The sequence below is a fragment of the Jaculus jaculus genome, chromosome 14, assembly GCF_020740685.1.
Source record: "Jaculus jaculus isolate mJacJac1 chromosome 14, mJacJac1.mat.Y.cur, whole genome shotgun sequence".
NCBI lineage: Eukaryota > Metazoa > Chordata > Mammalia > Rodentia > Dipodidae > Jaculus > Jaculus jaculus.
The window spans coordinates 1,226,964-1,239,756 of record NC_059115.1 but is presented as its reverse complement, the minus strand read 5'-3'; the positions used below and the strand labels follow the sequence as shown (position 1 = coordinate 1,239,756).

General features: G+C 43.4%; 1 protein-coding gene across 7 annotated transcripts in view; it reads left to right on the top strand.

The window, feature by feature from the left end:
- Positions 1-12,793, top strand: part of Akt2 (AKT serine/threonine kinase 2) — a 70,713-nt gene that overhangs the window by 31,907 nt on the left and 26,013 nt on the right. For all 7 annotated transcript variants that reach the window (XM_045133578.1, XM_045133573.1, XM_045133580.1 and 4 more), the window contains exon 3: positions 12,355-12,483. In XM_045133578.1, coding sequence (XP_044989513.1) covers positions 12,355-12,483 — 129 coding nt within the window. The remainder of the gene's footprint in view (positions 1-12,354; positions 12,484-12,793) is intronic.

Genomic DNA, 12,793 nt, shown 5'->3' with positions numbered 1-12,793 from the left:
TATTATTATTATTATTATTTTGATGTCATCATTTCCTCCTATTATGAGGGTCTGGTGTAGGTAGTGTCAGGCACTGTGCGGTCATGGGTATCCAGGCCATTGTGTGTCTGGACAACTGCATTGTAAGCAGTCCTACCCTTTCTTTGGCTCTTATGTTCTTTCCACCACCTCTTCCTCAATGGACTCTGAGCCTTGGAGGGTGTGATAGAGATGTTTCAGTGCTGATTCTTCCTTTGTCACTACTTCTCAGCACCATGGTGCCTTTTGAGTCATCCCAGAGGTCACTACCATCTGAAAAGAGAAGATTCTCTACCAAAAGTGAGAGTAGCATTAATATAAGGGTATGAACATTAAGAGAAGTGCTTACTGGGCAGTTTAGTGAGCATTTAGCCAGATAGCAGCAGGTGTTACACTCCTAGGGCTCATGACTTCTCCCATCATAGGTTTTCAGTGTCAGACATGTATTCCCTCCTGTGGAGTGGGCCTCCAGTCCAATTAGAGAACAGTTGGTTTCTCCCATAACAGACATGCCTTTATTGCACCCATTGGCTCATTTGGCCTGGCTGGCCACACTTAAGGCTTATAGTGTCCACTGTTGTTTATCTCCACTGATGACTTCTCTCTCTCCCATGGAGTTGCATAAAATGTAGCTTTTTCCAGCTGTGTGTCAGCTGGTCAACAGGGAGGAGGTTTTCAGCTCAGCTCCAGCAAGATTTCTCAGTGACCTTCCAGCCCAAGCATGTTGAGTCTTTTTAGCAATAGGGTCTTACCATCTATTCCTGGTGGGAAACCAAGAGCCTTGGCCAGCATTTATTGTCATCTGTTTTCTTGATGATAGCCATTCTCATAAGAGTGAAATGTAATATCAAAGTAGTTTTAATTTGTGTTTCCTTGATGGCTAAGCATGTCAAACTTTTTTTTGTTTTGTTTTGTTTTGTTTTTGATTTTTCAAGGTAGGGTCTCACTCTAGCTCAGGCTGACCTGGAATTCACTGTGTAATCTCAGGGTGGCCTTGAACTCATGGGGATCCTCTTATCTCTACCTCCTGAGTGCTGGGATTAAAGGTGTGTGCCACCATGCCTGGCTGCATGTAGAACTTTTTAAAGATGTTTATAGGCCATCTATATTTCTTCCTTTGTGAACTCTCTATTTAGTTCTATAGCCCATTTTATTTATTTATTTATTTGAAAGTGACAGAGAGAAAGAGGCAGATAGGAAAAGAGAGAAAATGGGTGTGCCAGGGCCTCCAGCCATTGCAAATGAACTCCAGACGTGTGCGCCCCTTGTGCATCTGGCTAACATGAGTCCTGGGCAATCGAGCCTCGAACTGGGGTCCTTAGGCTTCACAGGCAAGCGCTTAACTGCTAAGCCATCTCTCCAGCCCCATAGCCCATTTTTTAACTGGGTTGTTTGATTTTTTTCTTCTTTTTTTGAGTTCTTTGTATATCCTGGATATTAATCCTGTCAGATGTATAGCTGACAAAGATTTTCTGCCATTCTGTAGGTTGTCTCTCTGCTGTATTCATAGTGTCCTTTAATGTACAAAAACTTCGTAATTTCATGAGATCCCAATGGTAGGTTAGTGGTTGTATTTCCTGAGTAACTGGGGTTATATTCAGAAAGTTGATGTCTATGCCAAGATGTTGAAGGGTTTCCCCTACTTTTTCCTGTAGCAGTTTCAGAGTTTTAGGTCTGATATTAAGGTCTTTGATCCATTTGGACTTGATTTTTGTGCATGGAGAGAGATCAGGATCTGTTTTCATCCTTTTACAGATACATATCCAGTTTTCCCAGCACAACTTGTTAAAGAGGCTGTATTTACTTCAATGAATATTTTTGGCATTTTTGTCAAAAATCAGATGGCAGTAGCTGCTTGGATTTACATCTGGGTCCTCTGTTCTGTTCCATTGATCTACATGTCTATTCTTGTGCCAGTACCATGCTATTTTTGCTGTGTGGCTGTGTAATACAGGTTAAAATCAGGTATGGCAAAATTGTTTTGACTATTCAAGGTTTGTTTGTTTTTTTTTTTTTGTATGTGTGTGCTTCAAATGAATTTTAGGATTTTTTTCCCTATTTTTGTAAAAAATGCCATTGGAATTTTGATGGGGATTGTATTAAATGTGTAGGTTGCTTTTGATAAGATTGACCTTTTCACAGTATTGATTCTTCAGTCCAAGAACATGGGATGTCTTTCCATTTCCTAGTGTCTTGTGCAGTTTCTCTCGAGTGCTTTAAAATGTTCATTGTAGAGATCTTTCATTCCTTGAATAGGTTTATTCCTGATGCATGTGCAACTTTGTGCATCTGGCTTAACATGGGTACTGGGCAGTTGAACCCAGGCCTTCAGGCTTTGCAAGCAAGGGCCTTTAACCTTTGAGCCATTTCCCCAGCCCCTGTTGTTTTTTTTTTCATGAGCCAGGTCTTGTATCTCTGGTTGCTCCTGAGTTCACAGCAATCCTCCTGCCTCAGTATCTGAAGTAGCTGGGATTACAAGTGTGTGTTCCCACAGTAGGATTTTTTTTTTTTTTTTTGAGGTATGGTCTCACTCTAGCCCAGCCTGACCTGACATTCACTATATAGTCTCAAGCTGGCCTTGAACTCATAGCCGTCCTCCTGCCTTAATCCTGGTCTGGTTTCTGGTCTGAAAATGGTTCCAGGTCAGTCTGGGGCTGAGTGAGACTCTGCACCCAATAATGACAGAAGAAAAAGAGAGTGGTGGAGCCGGCAGGAATATATCAGTCAAATCGTGCACAACCGCCCTGACCTGGCGATGAGAGTGGCACTTTCAGTGCAGGGCAGGCTGTGTGCCGGCGGTGTCAGGGCCCGCTACATTCTGGGACGCCTTCCAATCTCACCAGTGCTTTTCTACTGTGCACTCTGTTAGGCTGCTTCGGTTACTGGATCTGGGGTTCTGATGGGTGGTGCTAGATGCTGAGGAGGGGGAGAGGGAGTGGATGAGATCTCAGGTGGTTCGTGGCGCTGACAGTTGGGGGATGGAAGGCTGTGCAGGGTGCCCCGAGTTGTACTGGAGCTGTTCAGCTGCTCCTGTGTGCTTTCTCAGCTGTTCAGTTTCCTGTGTGCTCTCTTCAGTGGCTGTTCAGCGGCTCCTGTGTGCTCTCTCTCAGCTGTTCAGCGGCTCCTGTGTGCTCTTTCAGTGGCTGCTCAGCTGGTCCCTCCTATCCTACCCTTCCAATTCTTTATTTTTTTTTAAAGCAGTGCAACTGTTTTTTTTTTATTTTAAAATTTTTATTAACATTTTCCATGATTATTAAAAAAAATCCCATGGTAATTCCCCCCCCCAACTTTCCCCTTTGAAATTCCATTCTCCATCATATTACCTCCCCAACTCAATCATTGTACTTACATATATACAATATCAACCTATTAAGTACCCTCCTCCCTTCCTTTCTTTTCCCTTTATATCTCCTTTTTAACTTACTGGCCTTTGCTACTAAGTATTTTCTGTCTCACACAGAAGCCCAATCTTCTGTAGCAAGGATCCACATTTGTGAGAGAACATGTGGCGCTTGGCTTTCTGGGCCTGGGTTACCTCACTTAGTATAATCCTTTCCAGGTCCATCCATTTTTCTGCAAATTTCATAACTTCATTTTTCTTTACCACTGAGTAGACCTCCATTGTATAAATGTGCCATATCTTCATTCTCCATTCATCAGTTGAGGGACATCTAGGCTGGTTCCATTTCCCAGCTATTATAAATTGAACAGCAGTAAACATGGCTGAGCACGTACTTCTAAGGAAATGAGATGACTCCTTCGGATATATGCCTAGGAGTGCTATAGCTGGGTCATATGGTAGATCAATCTTTAGCTGTTTTAGGAACCTCCACACTGATTTCCACAATGGCTGGACCAGATTACATTCCCACCAGCAGTGTAGAAGAGTTCCTCTTTTTCCACATCCCCGCCAACATTTATGATCATTTGTTTTCATGATGGTGGCCAATCTGACAGGAGTGAGATGGAATCTCAATGTAGTTTTAATCTGCATTTCCCTGATGGCTAGTGACGTAGAACATTTTTTTAGATGCTTATATGCCATTCTATATGCTCTATTTAGCTCCATAGCCCCTTTTTTTAAAATTTTTATTTGCATTTTCCATGATTATAAAAAAACATCCCATGGTAATTCCCTCCCTCCCCACCCCCCACATTTTCCCCTTTGAAATTCCATTCTCCATCATATTACCTCCCCATCACAATCATTGTACTTATATAAATACAATATCAACCTAGTAAGTACCCTCCTCCCTTCCTTTCTCTTCCCTTTATGTCTCCTTTTTAACTTATTGGCTTCTGCTACTAAGTATTTTCATTCTCATGCAGAAGCCCAGTCATCTGTAGCAAGGATCCACATATGAGAGAGAACATGTGGCGCCATAGCCCATTTTTTGATTGGCTTGTTTGATTCCTTATTATTTAACTTTTTGAGTTCTTTGTATATCCTAGATATTAATCCTCTATCAGATATATAGCTGGCGAAGATTTTTTCCCAGTCTGTAGGTTGCCTTTTTGCTTTTTTCACTGTGTCCTTTGCAGTGCAAAATCTTTGTAATTTCATGAGGTCCCAGTGATTAATCTGTGGTTTTATTGCCTGAGCAATTGGGGTTGTATTCAGAAAGTCTTTGCCAAGACCAATATGTGGAAGGGTTTCCCCTACTTTTTCCTCTAGCAGTTTCAGAGTTTCAGGTCTGATGTTAAGGTCTTTAATCCATTTGGACTTAGTTCTTGTGCATGGCGAGAGAGAATCTATTTTCATCCTTCTGCAGATATATATCCAGTTTTCCCAACACCATTTGCTGAAGAGGCTGTCTTTTCTCCAATGAGTATTTTTGGCATTTTTATCAAATATCAGGTGGCTATAGCTACCTGGACTTACATCTGGGTCCTCTATTCTGTTCCATTGATCTACATGTCTGCTTTTGTGCCAGTACCACACTGTTTTTGTTACTATGGCTCTGTAGTATAGGTTAAAATCAGGTATGGTGATACCACCAGCCTTATTTTTGTTGCTCAGTATTACTTTAGATATTCGAGGTTTTTTGTGATTCCAAATGAATTTTTGGATTGTTTTTTCTATTTCCATGAAGAATGCCTTTGGAATTTTGATAGGGATTGCATTAAATGTGTAGATTGCTTTAGGTAAGATTGCCATTTTCACAATATTGATTCTTCCAATCCAGGAACAAGGGATGTTTCTCCATTTTCTAGTGTCTTCTGCAATTTCTTGCTTGAGTGTTTTAAAGTTCTCATTGTAGAGATTCTTTACTTCCTTGGTTAGGTTTATTCCAAGGTACTTTATTATTTTTTTGATGCAATTGTGAATGGGAGTGATTCTCTGATTTCATCCTCTGTGTGTTTGTTGTTAGCATATAGGAAGGCTACTGATTTCTGTGTATTTATTTTGTATCCTGCTACATTGCTGTAGGTTTTGATCAGCTCTAACAGTTTGCTAGTATAGTCTTTAGGGTCCTTTATGTATAGAATCATGTCATCTGCAAATAATGATAACGATCTCTTCCTTTCCAATTTGTATTCCTTTTATGTGTGTCTCTTGCCTTATTGCTATGACTAAGACTTCCAAAACTATATTAAATAAAAGTGGGGACAGTGGACACCCTTGTCTTGTTCCTGATTTTAGTGGAAAAGCTTCCAGTTTTTCCCCATTTAGTAATATGTTGGCTGTAGGCTTGTTATAAATAGCTTTTATTATATTGAGATATGTTCCTTCTATTCCCAGTCTCTGAAGGACCTTTATCATGAAGGTAGGTTGGGTTTTGTCAGATGCTTTCTCTGCGTCCAATGAGATGATCATGTGATTTTTGTCTTTCAACCTGTTTATATAATGTATTACATTTATAGATTTGTGTATATTGAACCATCCCTGCATCTCTGGGATAAAGCCTACTTGGTCAGGGTGAATGATTTTTTTGATATACTCTTGTATTCTGTTTGCCAATATTTTGTTGAGAATTTTTACATCTATGTTCATGAGGGAGATTGGTCTGTAATTTTCTTCTTTTGTTCTATCTTTGCCTGGTTTTGGTATCAGGGTGATGCTGGCCTCATAGAAGGAGTTTGGTAGAATTCCTTCTTTTTCTATTTCCTGGAAAAGCTTAAAAAGCAATGGTGTTAGCTCTTCCTTAAAGGTCTGGTAAAATTCAGCAGTGAATCTATCTGGGCCTGGGCTCTTTTTAGTTGGGAGATTATTGATAACTGTTTGGATCTCCATGTTTGTTATAGGTCTATTTAAGTGATTAATCTCATTTTGATTTAATTTAGGTAGGTCATATAAATCAAGGAAATCATCTATTTCTTTCAGATTTTCATACTTTGTGGAGTATATGCTTTTACAGTATGTCCCTATGATTTTTTGAATTTCTCTGGAATCTGTTGTGATGTTACCTTTTTCATCTCTGATTTTATTAATTTGTGTCTCTTCTCTTTTTCTTTTGGTCAGATTTGCTAAGGTTTTATCAATCTTGTTTATCCTTTCAAAGAACCAACTCTTTGTTTCATTAATTCTTTTGGATTGTTTTTTTGTTGTTGTTGTTTCTATTTCATTAATTTCTACCCCAATCTTTATTATTTCTTCCTGTCTACTGATTTTTGGTTTGCCTTGTTTTTCTTTTTCCAAGGCTTTAAGGTGAAGCATTAGGTTGTTTACTTGCTTGTTTGTTTTTTTTTTTAAATATTACTTATTTATTTGACAGAGTGAAAAAGGCAGATAGAAAGAGAATAGGTTTGCCAGACCCTCTAGCCATTGCAAATGAACTCCGGATGCCTGTGCCACTTTTGTGTATCTGTCTTTATGTGGGTACTGGAGAATCAAACCTGGGTCCTTAGCCTTGGCAAGGAAGCACCTTATCTCCTGAGTAATCTCTACATCCCTATTTAATATTTGTACTTATTTTTCAAATATTTATTTATCTGCGTGTGTGAGAGATCATGAATGGGTTTCCGAGGGCCTCCTGCCACTGTAGGTGAGCTCAGGTGAATGTGCCACCCTTTGCCTCTGCCTTTATGCACTCACTAAGGAAGCGAACCCAGGCTGCAGGCTTTGCCAGTGTCTTTAACTGCTGAACCATCCCTCCAGCCTAAATGTTGTATGTGTGTGTGTGTGTCTGTCTGTCTGTCTGTAGGTGTATTCCGTGTGCTTGTACGGGTGCATCATGCATTGCATGCTTCTTTTTGTTTGTTTCTTTTTTTTGGCGGGGGGTAGGGTCTCACTCTAGCCCAGGCTGCCATGGAATTCACTGTATAGTTTCAGGGTGGCCTTGAACTCACAGCAATCCTCCTACTTCTGCCTTCCATGTGCTGGGATTAAAGGCGTGCGTCACCACTCCCAGGGCACCAGTGCTTCTTGCCCACGTGAATGAACTCCAGATGCATGTACCACTTCTTGCATCCAGCTGCTTTACATGGGCATTGAGGACTCAGACCAGGACAGCAGGCTTTACAAGCAAGCACCTTCAGCCACTGAGCCACCTCACCTCTTCAGCGCTCCCCCTTTTTTAAAAATTTATTTACAAGTGAAGATAAAGAGAATGAGCATGCCAGGGCCTCTAGTCACTGCAAATGAACTCCAGATACATACACCACTCTATGCAGTCTTTTTGTGGGTACTGAGGAATCAAACCCAAACCAATTTGTTAGGCTTTGAGGCAAAAGCCTTAATCACTGAGCCATCTCTCCAGCCCCTCAAATTAAGCAGAATTTTATGTAGCCTGGGCTGGCCTCAGACTCACTGTGTAGCTAGGTTAACCTTGAACTCTTGGTCTGAGTATTTGGGTCCTTAGCCTTAGGTTACAGGCATTTGCCACCACTTCTGGTTTATGTGGCGCTAGGGATGAATTTAGGGCTTTGATTTTCTTTTATTTTTAGTTTTTTCAAGGTATGTTCTCACTCTAGCCCAGGCTGACCTGGAATTCACTATGTAGTCTCAGGGTGGCCTCAAACTCACAGCAATCCTCCTACCTCTGCCTCCCAATTGCTGGGATTGAAGGCGTGTACCACCATGTCCAGTGAATCTAGGGTTTTGTACAGCCTTGGCAAGCCCTGTACAGCTTGGTGACACCCAGCCCTTGTAGATTCTGACAAGGTTTTCACTATGTAGGATCATGTGTCCTGCAAAAAAAAGATGATTTTGCTTTTCCTTCAGTCTGGACACCTCTGACTCAGTTGTCATAACAATGGTGAAACAGACATCCTGGTCTGGTTCTTAACCTCGGAGGGAAACTTTCAGTCTTTTCAGAACAGTTACATTTGTGAGAGATATCTCAAACCACCACATTCCACCTGCCTCTGCCCCCCATAAACTGACAACCATCCATGATGTAAATTGCAATGCATTCTTTTAAAGTCCTCATAGTTTTTATCAATCCCAGTGATTTTCAAACACCCCCATAATCTAAGGTCTTTTTTTTTTTTTTAATTATTTATTTATTTATTTGAGAGCGACAGACACAGAGAGAAAGACAGATAGAGGGAGAGAGAGAGAATGGGCGCGCCAGGGCTTCCAGCCTCTGCAAACGAACTCCAGACGCGTGCGCCCCCTTGTGCATCTGGCTAACGTGGGACCTGGGGAACCGAGCCTCGAACCGGGGTCCTTAGGCTTCACAGGCAAGCGCTTAACCGCTAAGCCATCTCTCCAGCCCATCTAAGGTCTTTTAACTGAGCCATAATACCAGAAAATCCCCCTAAACCCTATAATGGCACAGAATAAGCATTCATACTGCAAAAGATAGCATTGTACATAGCAAAGAAATATTCAACAAATACAAGATTTAAACAGGACAAACATCAAACTCTGTAACTCCAAGTCCAACAATTCTAGTCAATGACAAATCTCCAAGTCTGATAATTCTAACCACTGTCAAGTCTCTAGAGTTCCAATTCCGCCCCACCAGCTAGGCTACTCATACCTGGAAAACTTCATCTGGGTCCAACAGCTCTTCTTAGCATCCATCTCGTAGTCCCGACATCTCCGTTGGGTTTCCATTGCAATCCACGGTTCATCCTCATGGCTCCATCGGATATCCATGTAGACAACCAGCAAAGCTGCTTCACACTGCCCAACACAAGACTGTTGCAAACTCAATGACCCTTTCTTTCCTGTATTTTTTATACTCCACAATACCAGGTGACGTGCCAGTTTGTTAATCCAGGGGGGAATAAAGCAAACTTTGAAGAACAGGACACTCCTTGAGCATTCAGGCCCCTTCAAAAGAGTCTACCATCTTCCTATTTTCCCAGTGCAGGCCAGCTGGCCTAATCTGAAAGGTTGTAATCTCTCATATAATTAGAGCTGAATGGCAGAGTTTCAGCCCAAAGATTTTATTTCGGTGCCCTATCCCTCTGCTCATACCAGTTCATTTCTATGCAAAGCAACCCTGCACAACTTCTCAGGACACGGGCATAACAGTAAGCTTCTCACACAAACTGTCTCTAGCCCGGTCCAGGCAAAGCTCTTTCTCACCCTCACAAGCCAAACCTCACAGTTCATAGTTCTTACTGAATTTAGGTCTTTCAACTCTGACCAGAATAGTCCATCAAGCTGAACTTACAGCACTGCAAGGCGTGTTTTAGGTCAGAATTTCAAATCCTTCCATATTTCTCTTGAAAACGAGCTCCAAAAGGCCAAAGCTACACAATCAGGTGTCTAGCAGCAATCTCACTCCTGTAGTTTATTTTGGCTTACAGACTCGAGGGGAAATTCCATGATGGCAGGGGAAAACAATGGCATGAGCAGAGGGTGGACATCACCCCCTGGCCAACATCACGTGAACAACAGGAATAGCAGAGTGTGCCAGACACTGGCAAGGGGAAACTGGCTATAGTACCCACAAGCCCACCCCAACAACACACTGCCTCCAGGAGGCATTAGTTCCCAACTCTCCATCATCTGGGGACCTAGCTTTCAGGACACCTAAGTTCATGGAGGACACCTGAATCCAACCACCACAGTGAGTGCCCTTAGTCTTGGGGCTTTCACTGGCGCTGTGTATCTGCTTGAGGAAGTTCCCTTCTGCTTCATGATGAACGTTTTTGTCAGAACAGGCACTAGATCCTGTCATGTATCTTTTTTGTGTCAGTTGTGATGATCATATCATTCTTTTCTCATCTATTAAAGTGTATCACATTGATTATTTAGTGAACCTTTTTTTTACAGTCTAGAGGTTATCTACTTGTATTTTATATTCAGTAAGCCATGAATGAGCTTTAGCAGCCCAGCTGTCATATTGCTCCTCTGGGTGGAGCCCAGGTGCCTTTCACTGTCTTCCTCCTTCTGACCCTTTCCTGCACCCAGGTCAGGAAGCTGCTGGCTCTCAGTGCTGCATGTACTCCACATGCACCTGAGTTCCCTTGACAGCCAGCCTACCCTTAGCTTGCTGTTTACAGTGATGTCAGCAGCACATTGAGTAGCAATGAAGATGCTTCGATTTGCCAGGGTAACGTTTATCAGGCATTCCTTTTTGAACAGTACCATTCCTTTCATGTCTGTAGTATCACTCCCTCCATAATTCACATAGCTATGGCCAGAGGAACAGCTCTATGTTTCTCTAAAGGCCTAGAGATCATATGTCAGGTCTTCTCCTCTTCCCTTTATGCTCGTCAGTGTTGTTTAAAGAAGGAAAGGTAGGGCTGGAGAGATGGCTTAGTGGTTAAGCACTTGCCTGTGAAGCCTAAGGACACCGGTTCGAGGCTCAATTCCTCAGGACCCACATTAGCCAGATGCACAAGGGGGCACATGCATCTGGAGTTTGTTTGCAGTGGCTGGAGGCGCTGGTGTACCCATTCTCTCTCTATCTGCCTCTTTCTCTGTCGCTCTCAAATAAATAAATAAAAATGAACAAAAAAATTTGAAAGAAGGAAAGGTAGCCGGGGGTGGTGGTGCACACCTTTAATCCCAGCACTTGGGAGGCAGGAGTAGGTGGATCGCCATGAGTTCGAGACCAGCCTGAGACTACATAGTGAATTCCAGGTCAGCCTGGGTTAGAGTGAGACCCTACCTCAAGGGGGAAAAAAAATGGTTGAAGACATGGCTTAGCAGTTAAGGTGCTTGCTTGTCAAGCCTAAGGATCTGTGTTGGACTCCCCCGATCCCATGTAAGCCAGACACACAAAGGTGAGGCAAGTACAAGATGGCATATGCCTACTAAGTGTCACAAGTGTCTGGAGCTCAGCTGTAGTGGCAGAGGCCCTGGCATGTCAATTCTGTCTCTCATTCTCCCCTGCCTCGCTCTATAAAATAAAAATAGGAAGAAAAAAAAAAGTAGGGCCTGTAGACAGTGTGCAGAGGTTAGATGTACTTTCTGCACAAGTATAGGGCCTGTGACTGTCTGAGCTCAAATCTCCAGACCTCACATAGAACAGCTGGGATGGCCCTGTGCACTGGTCACCTCAGGTCTGCAGGGGCGCACAGACCCAAGAATGGACAGAGCAGCACTAGCTCCAGGAACAATGACAAGGGAGACTTTGGCTAGAACAGAACCTGGAGGAAGAGAGACAAAGCAGGGGGAATGGAGTGGTTAGAGGGCGGAGGAGTGGCTATACTTCCCTGGCATAGAAGTGTGTATGTGTTTTAAATACTTATTTTTGTTTATCTATTTGAGAGAGAAAGAGGGGGGCAAGGAGAGGAGGAGAATGGGCACCCTAGGAACTCTAGCCACTGCAAACATACTCTAGACAATATGCCACCTTGTATATCTGACTTTGAACCTGGGTCCTTTGGCTTTGCAGGCAAGCACCTTAACTGCTAAGCTATCTCTCTGGCTTTTTTTTTTTTTGAGGTAGGGTTTCACTCTAGCCCAGGCTGGCCTGGAATTCACTATGTAGACTCGGGGTGGCTTCAAACTCACAGCAATCCTCCTACCTCTGCCTCCTGACTGCTTGGATTAAAGGTGTGTGCCACCACACCCAGCTCCCCACCCCTTTTTTGGTTTACAGAAGTGTTTTGACATTTGACTTCCTGCACGGCCGTGTTGGTGAATCTCAGCCCATGGGATCTGGCCTGATAGAACTGCAGGGCGTGTGCATTTGGAGGCCTGTGGGTCTCCCCAGGGATGCAGTTCATGTGGGTCAGGATAGCTTGCTGCTGCCACATGCTGAGGCAGCTGATGCCCCTGGGCACCATTGCAGCTGCCAGACATGACATGTGGAGCCCTCAGGGTCGGCACAGTGTCCCAACCTGCATAGGCAGGGCAGCCTCCAGAACTCCTTGGGAGAGGCATCACCCCTCCTCCTACTGCAGAGTCACTGTCACCTGGGCTGTCTGCCTGCCGGGACACTGTTCAACCTTGCCCTGACCTCCTTTCCTTCTGTATCATTTCAGGCGAATACATCAAGACCTGGAGGCCCCGGTACTTCCTTTTGAAGAGTGATGGCTCCTTCATTGGGTATAAGGAGAGGCCCGAGGCTCCTGACCAGACTTTACCCCCCCTAAACAATTTCTCTGTCGCAGGTGTGTCTCAAGGAGAGCAAGCCAGAGCTTGGGAGCTCAGAGCATGCTGTTAGTTCTTGGTGTCAAATGGGACACAGTTATTCATGAGTCAGAGCCTGTCCTAGGACTGTTTGCCTTTGGATGTGATGCTCACCCTTTCCTTACTATCATTCCCTGTTAGTAGAACCCTGTGAGGCTGTCCCTCTGGGAGGTGGGGAGTGGGAAGACTGGAAATGTCAGGGCATCGCCAGCCCTGTGCTAGGTGGTGTCCCATCTTTCTTCCTGTGACTAGGGCCTGGACATATCTGTCACCAGCTTCATGTTCTCACTT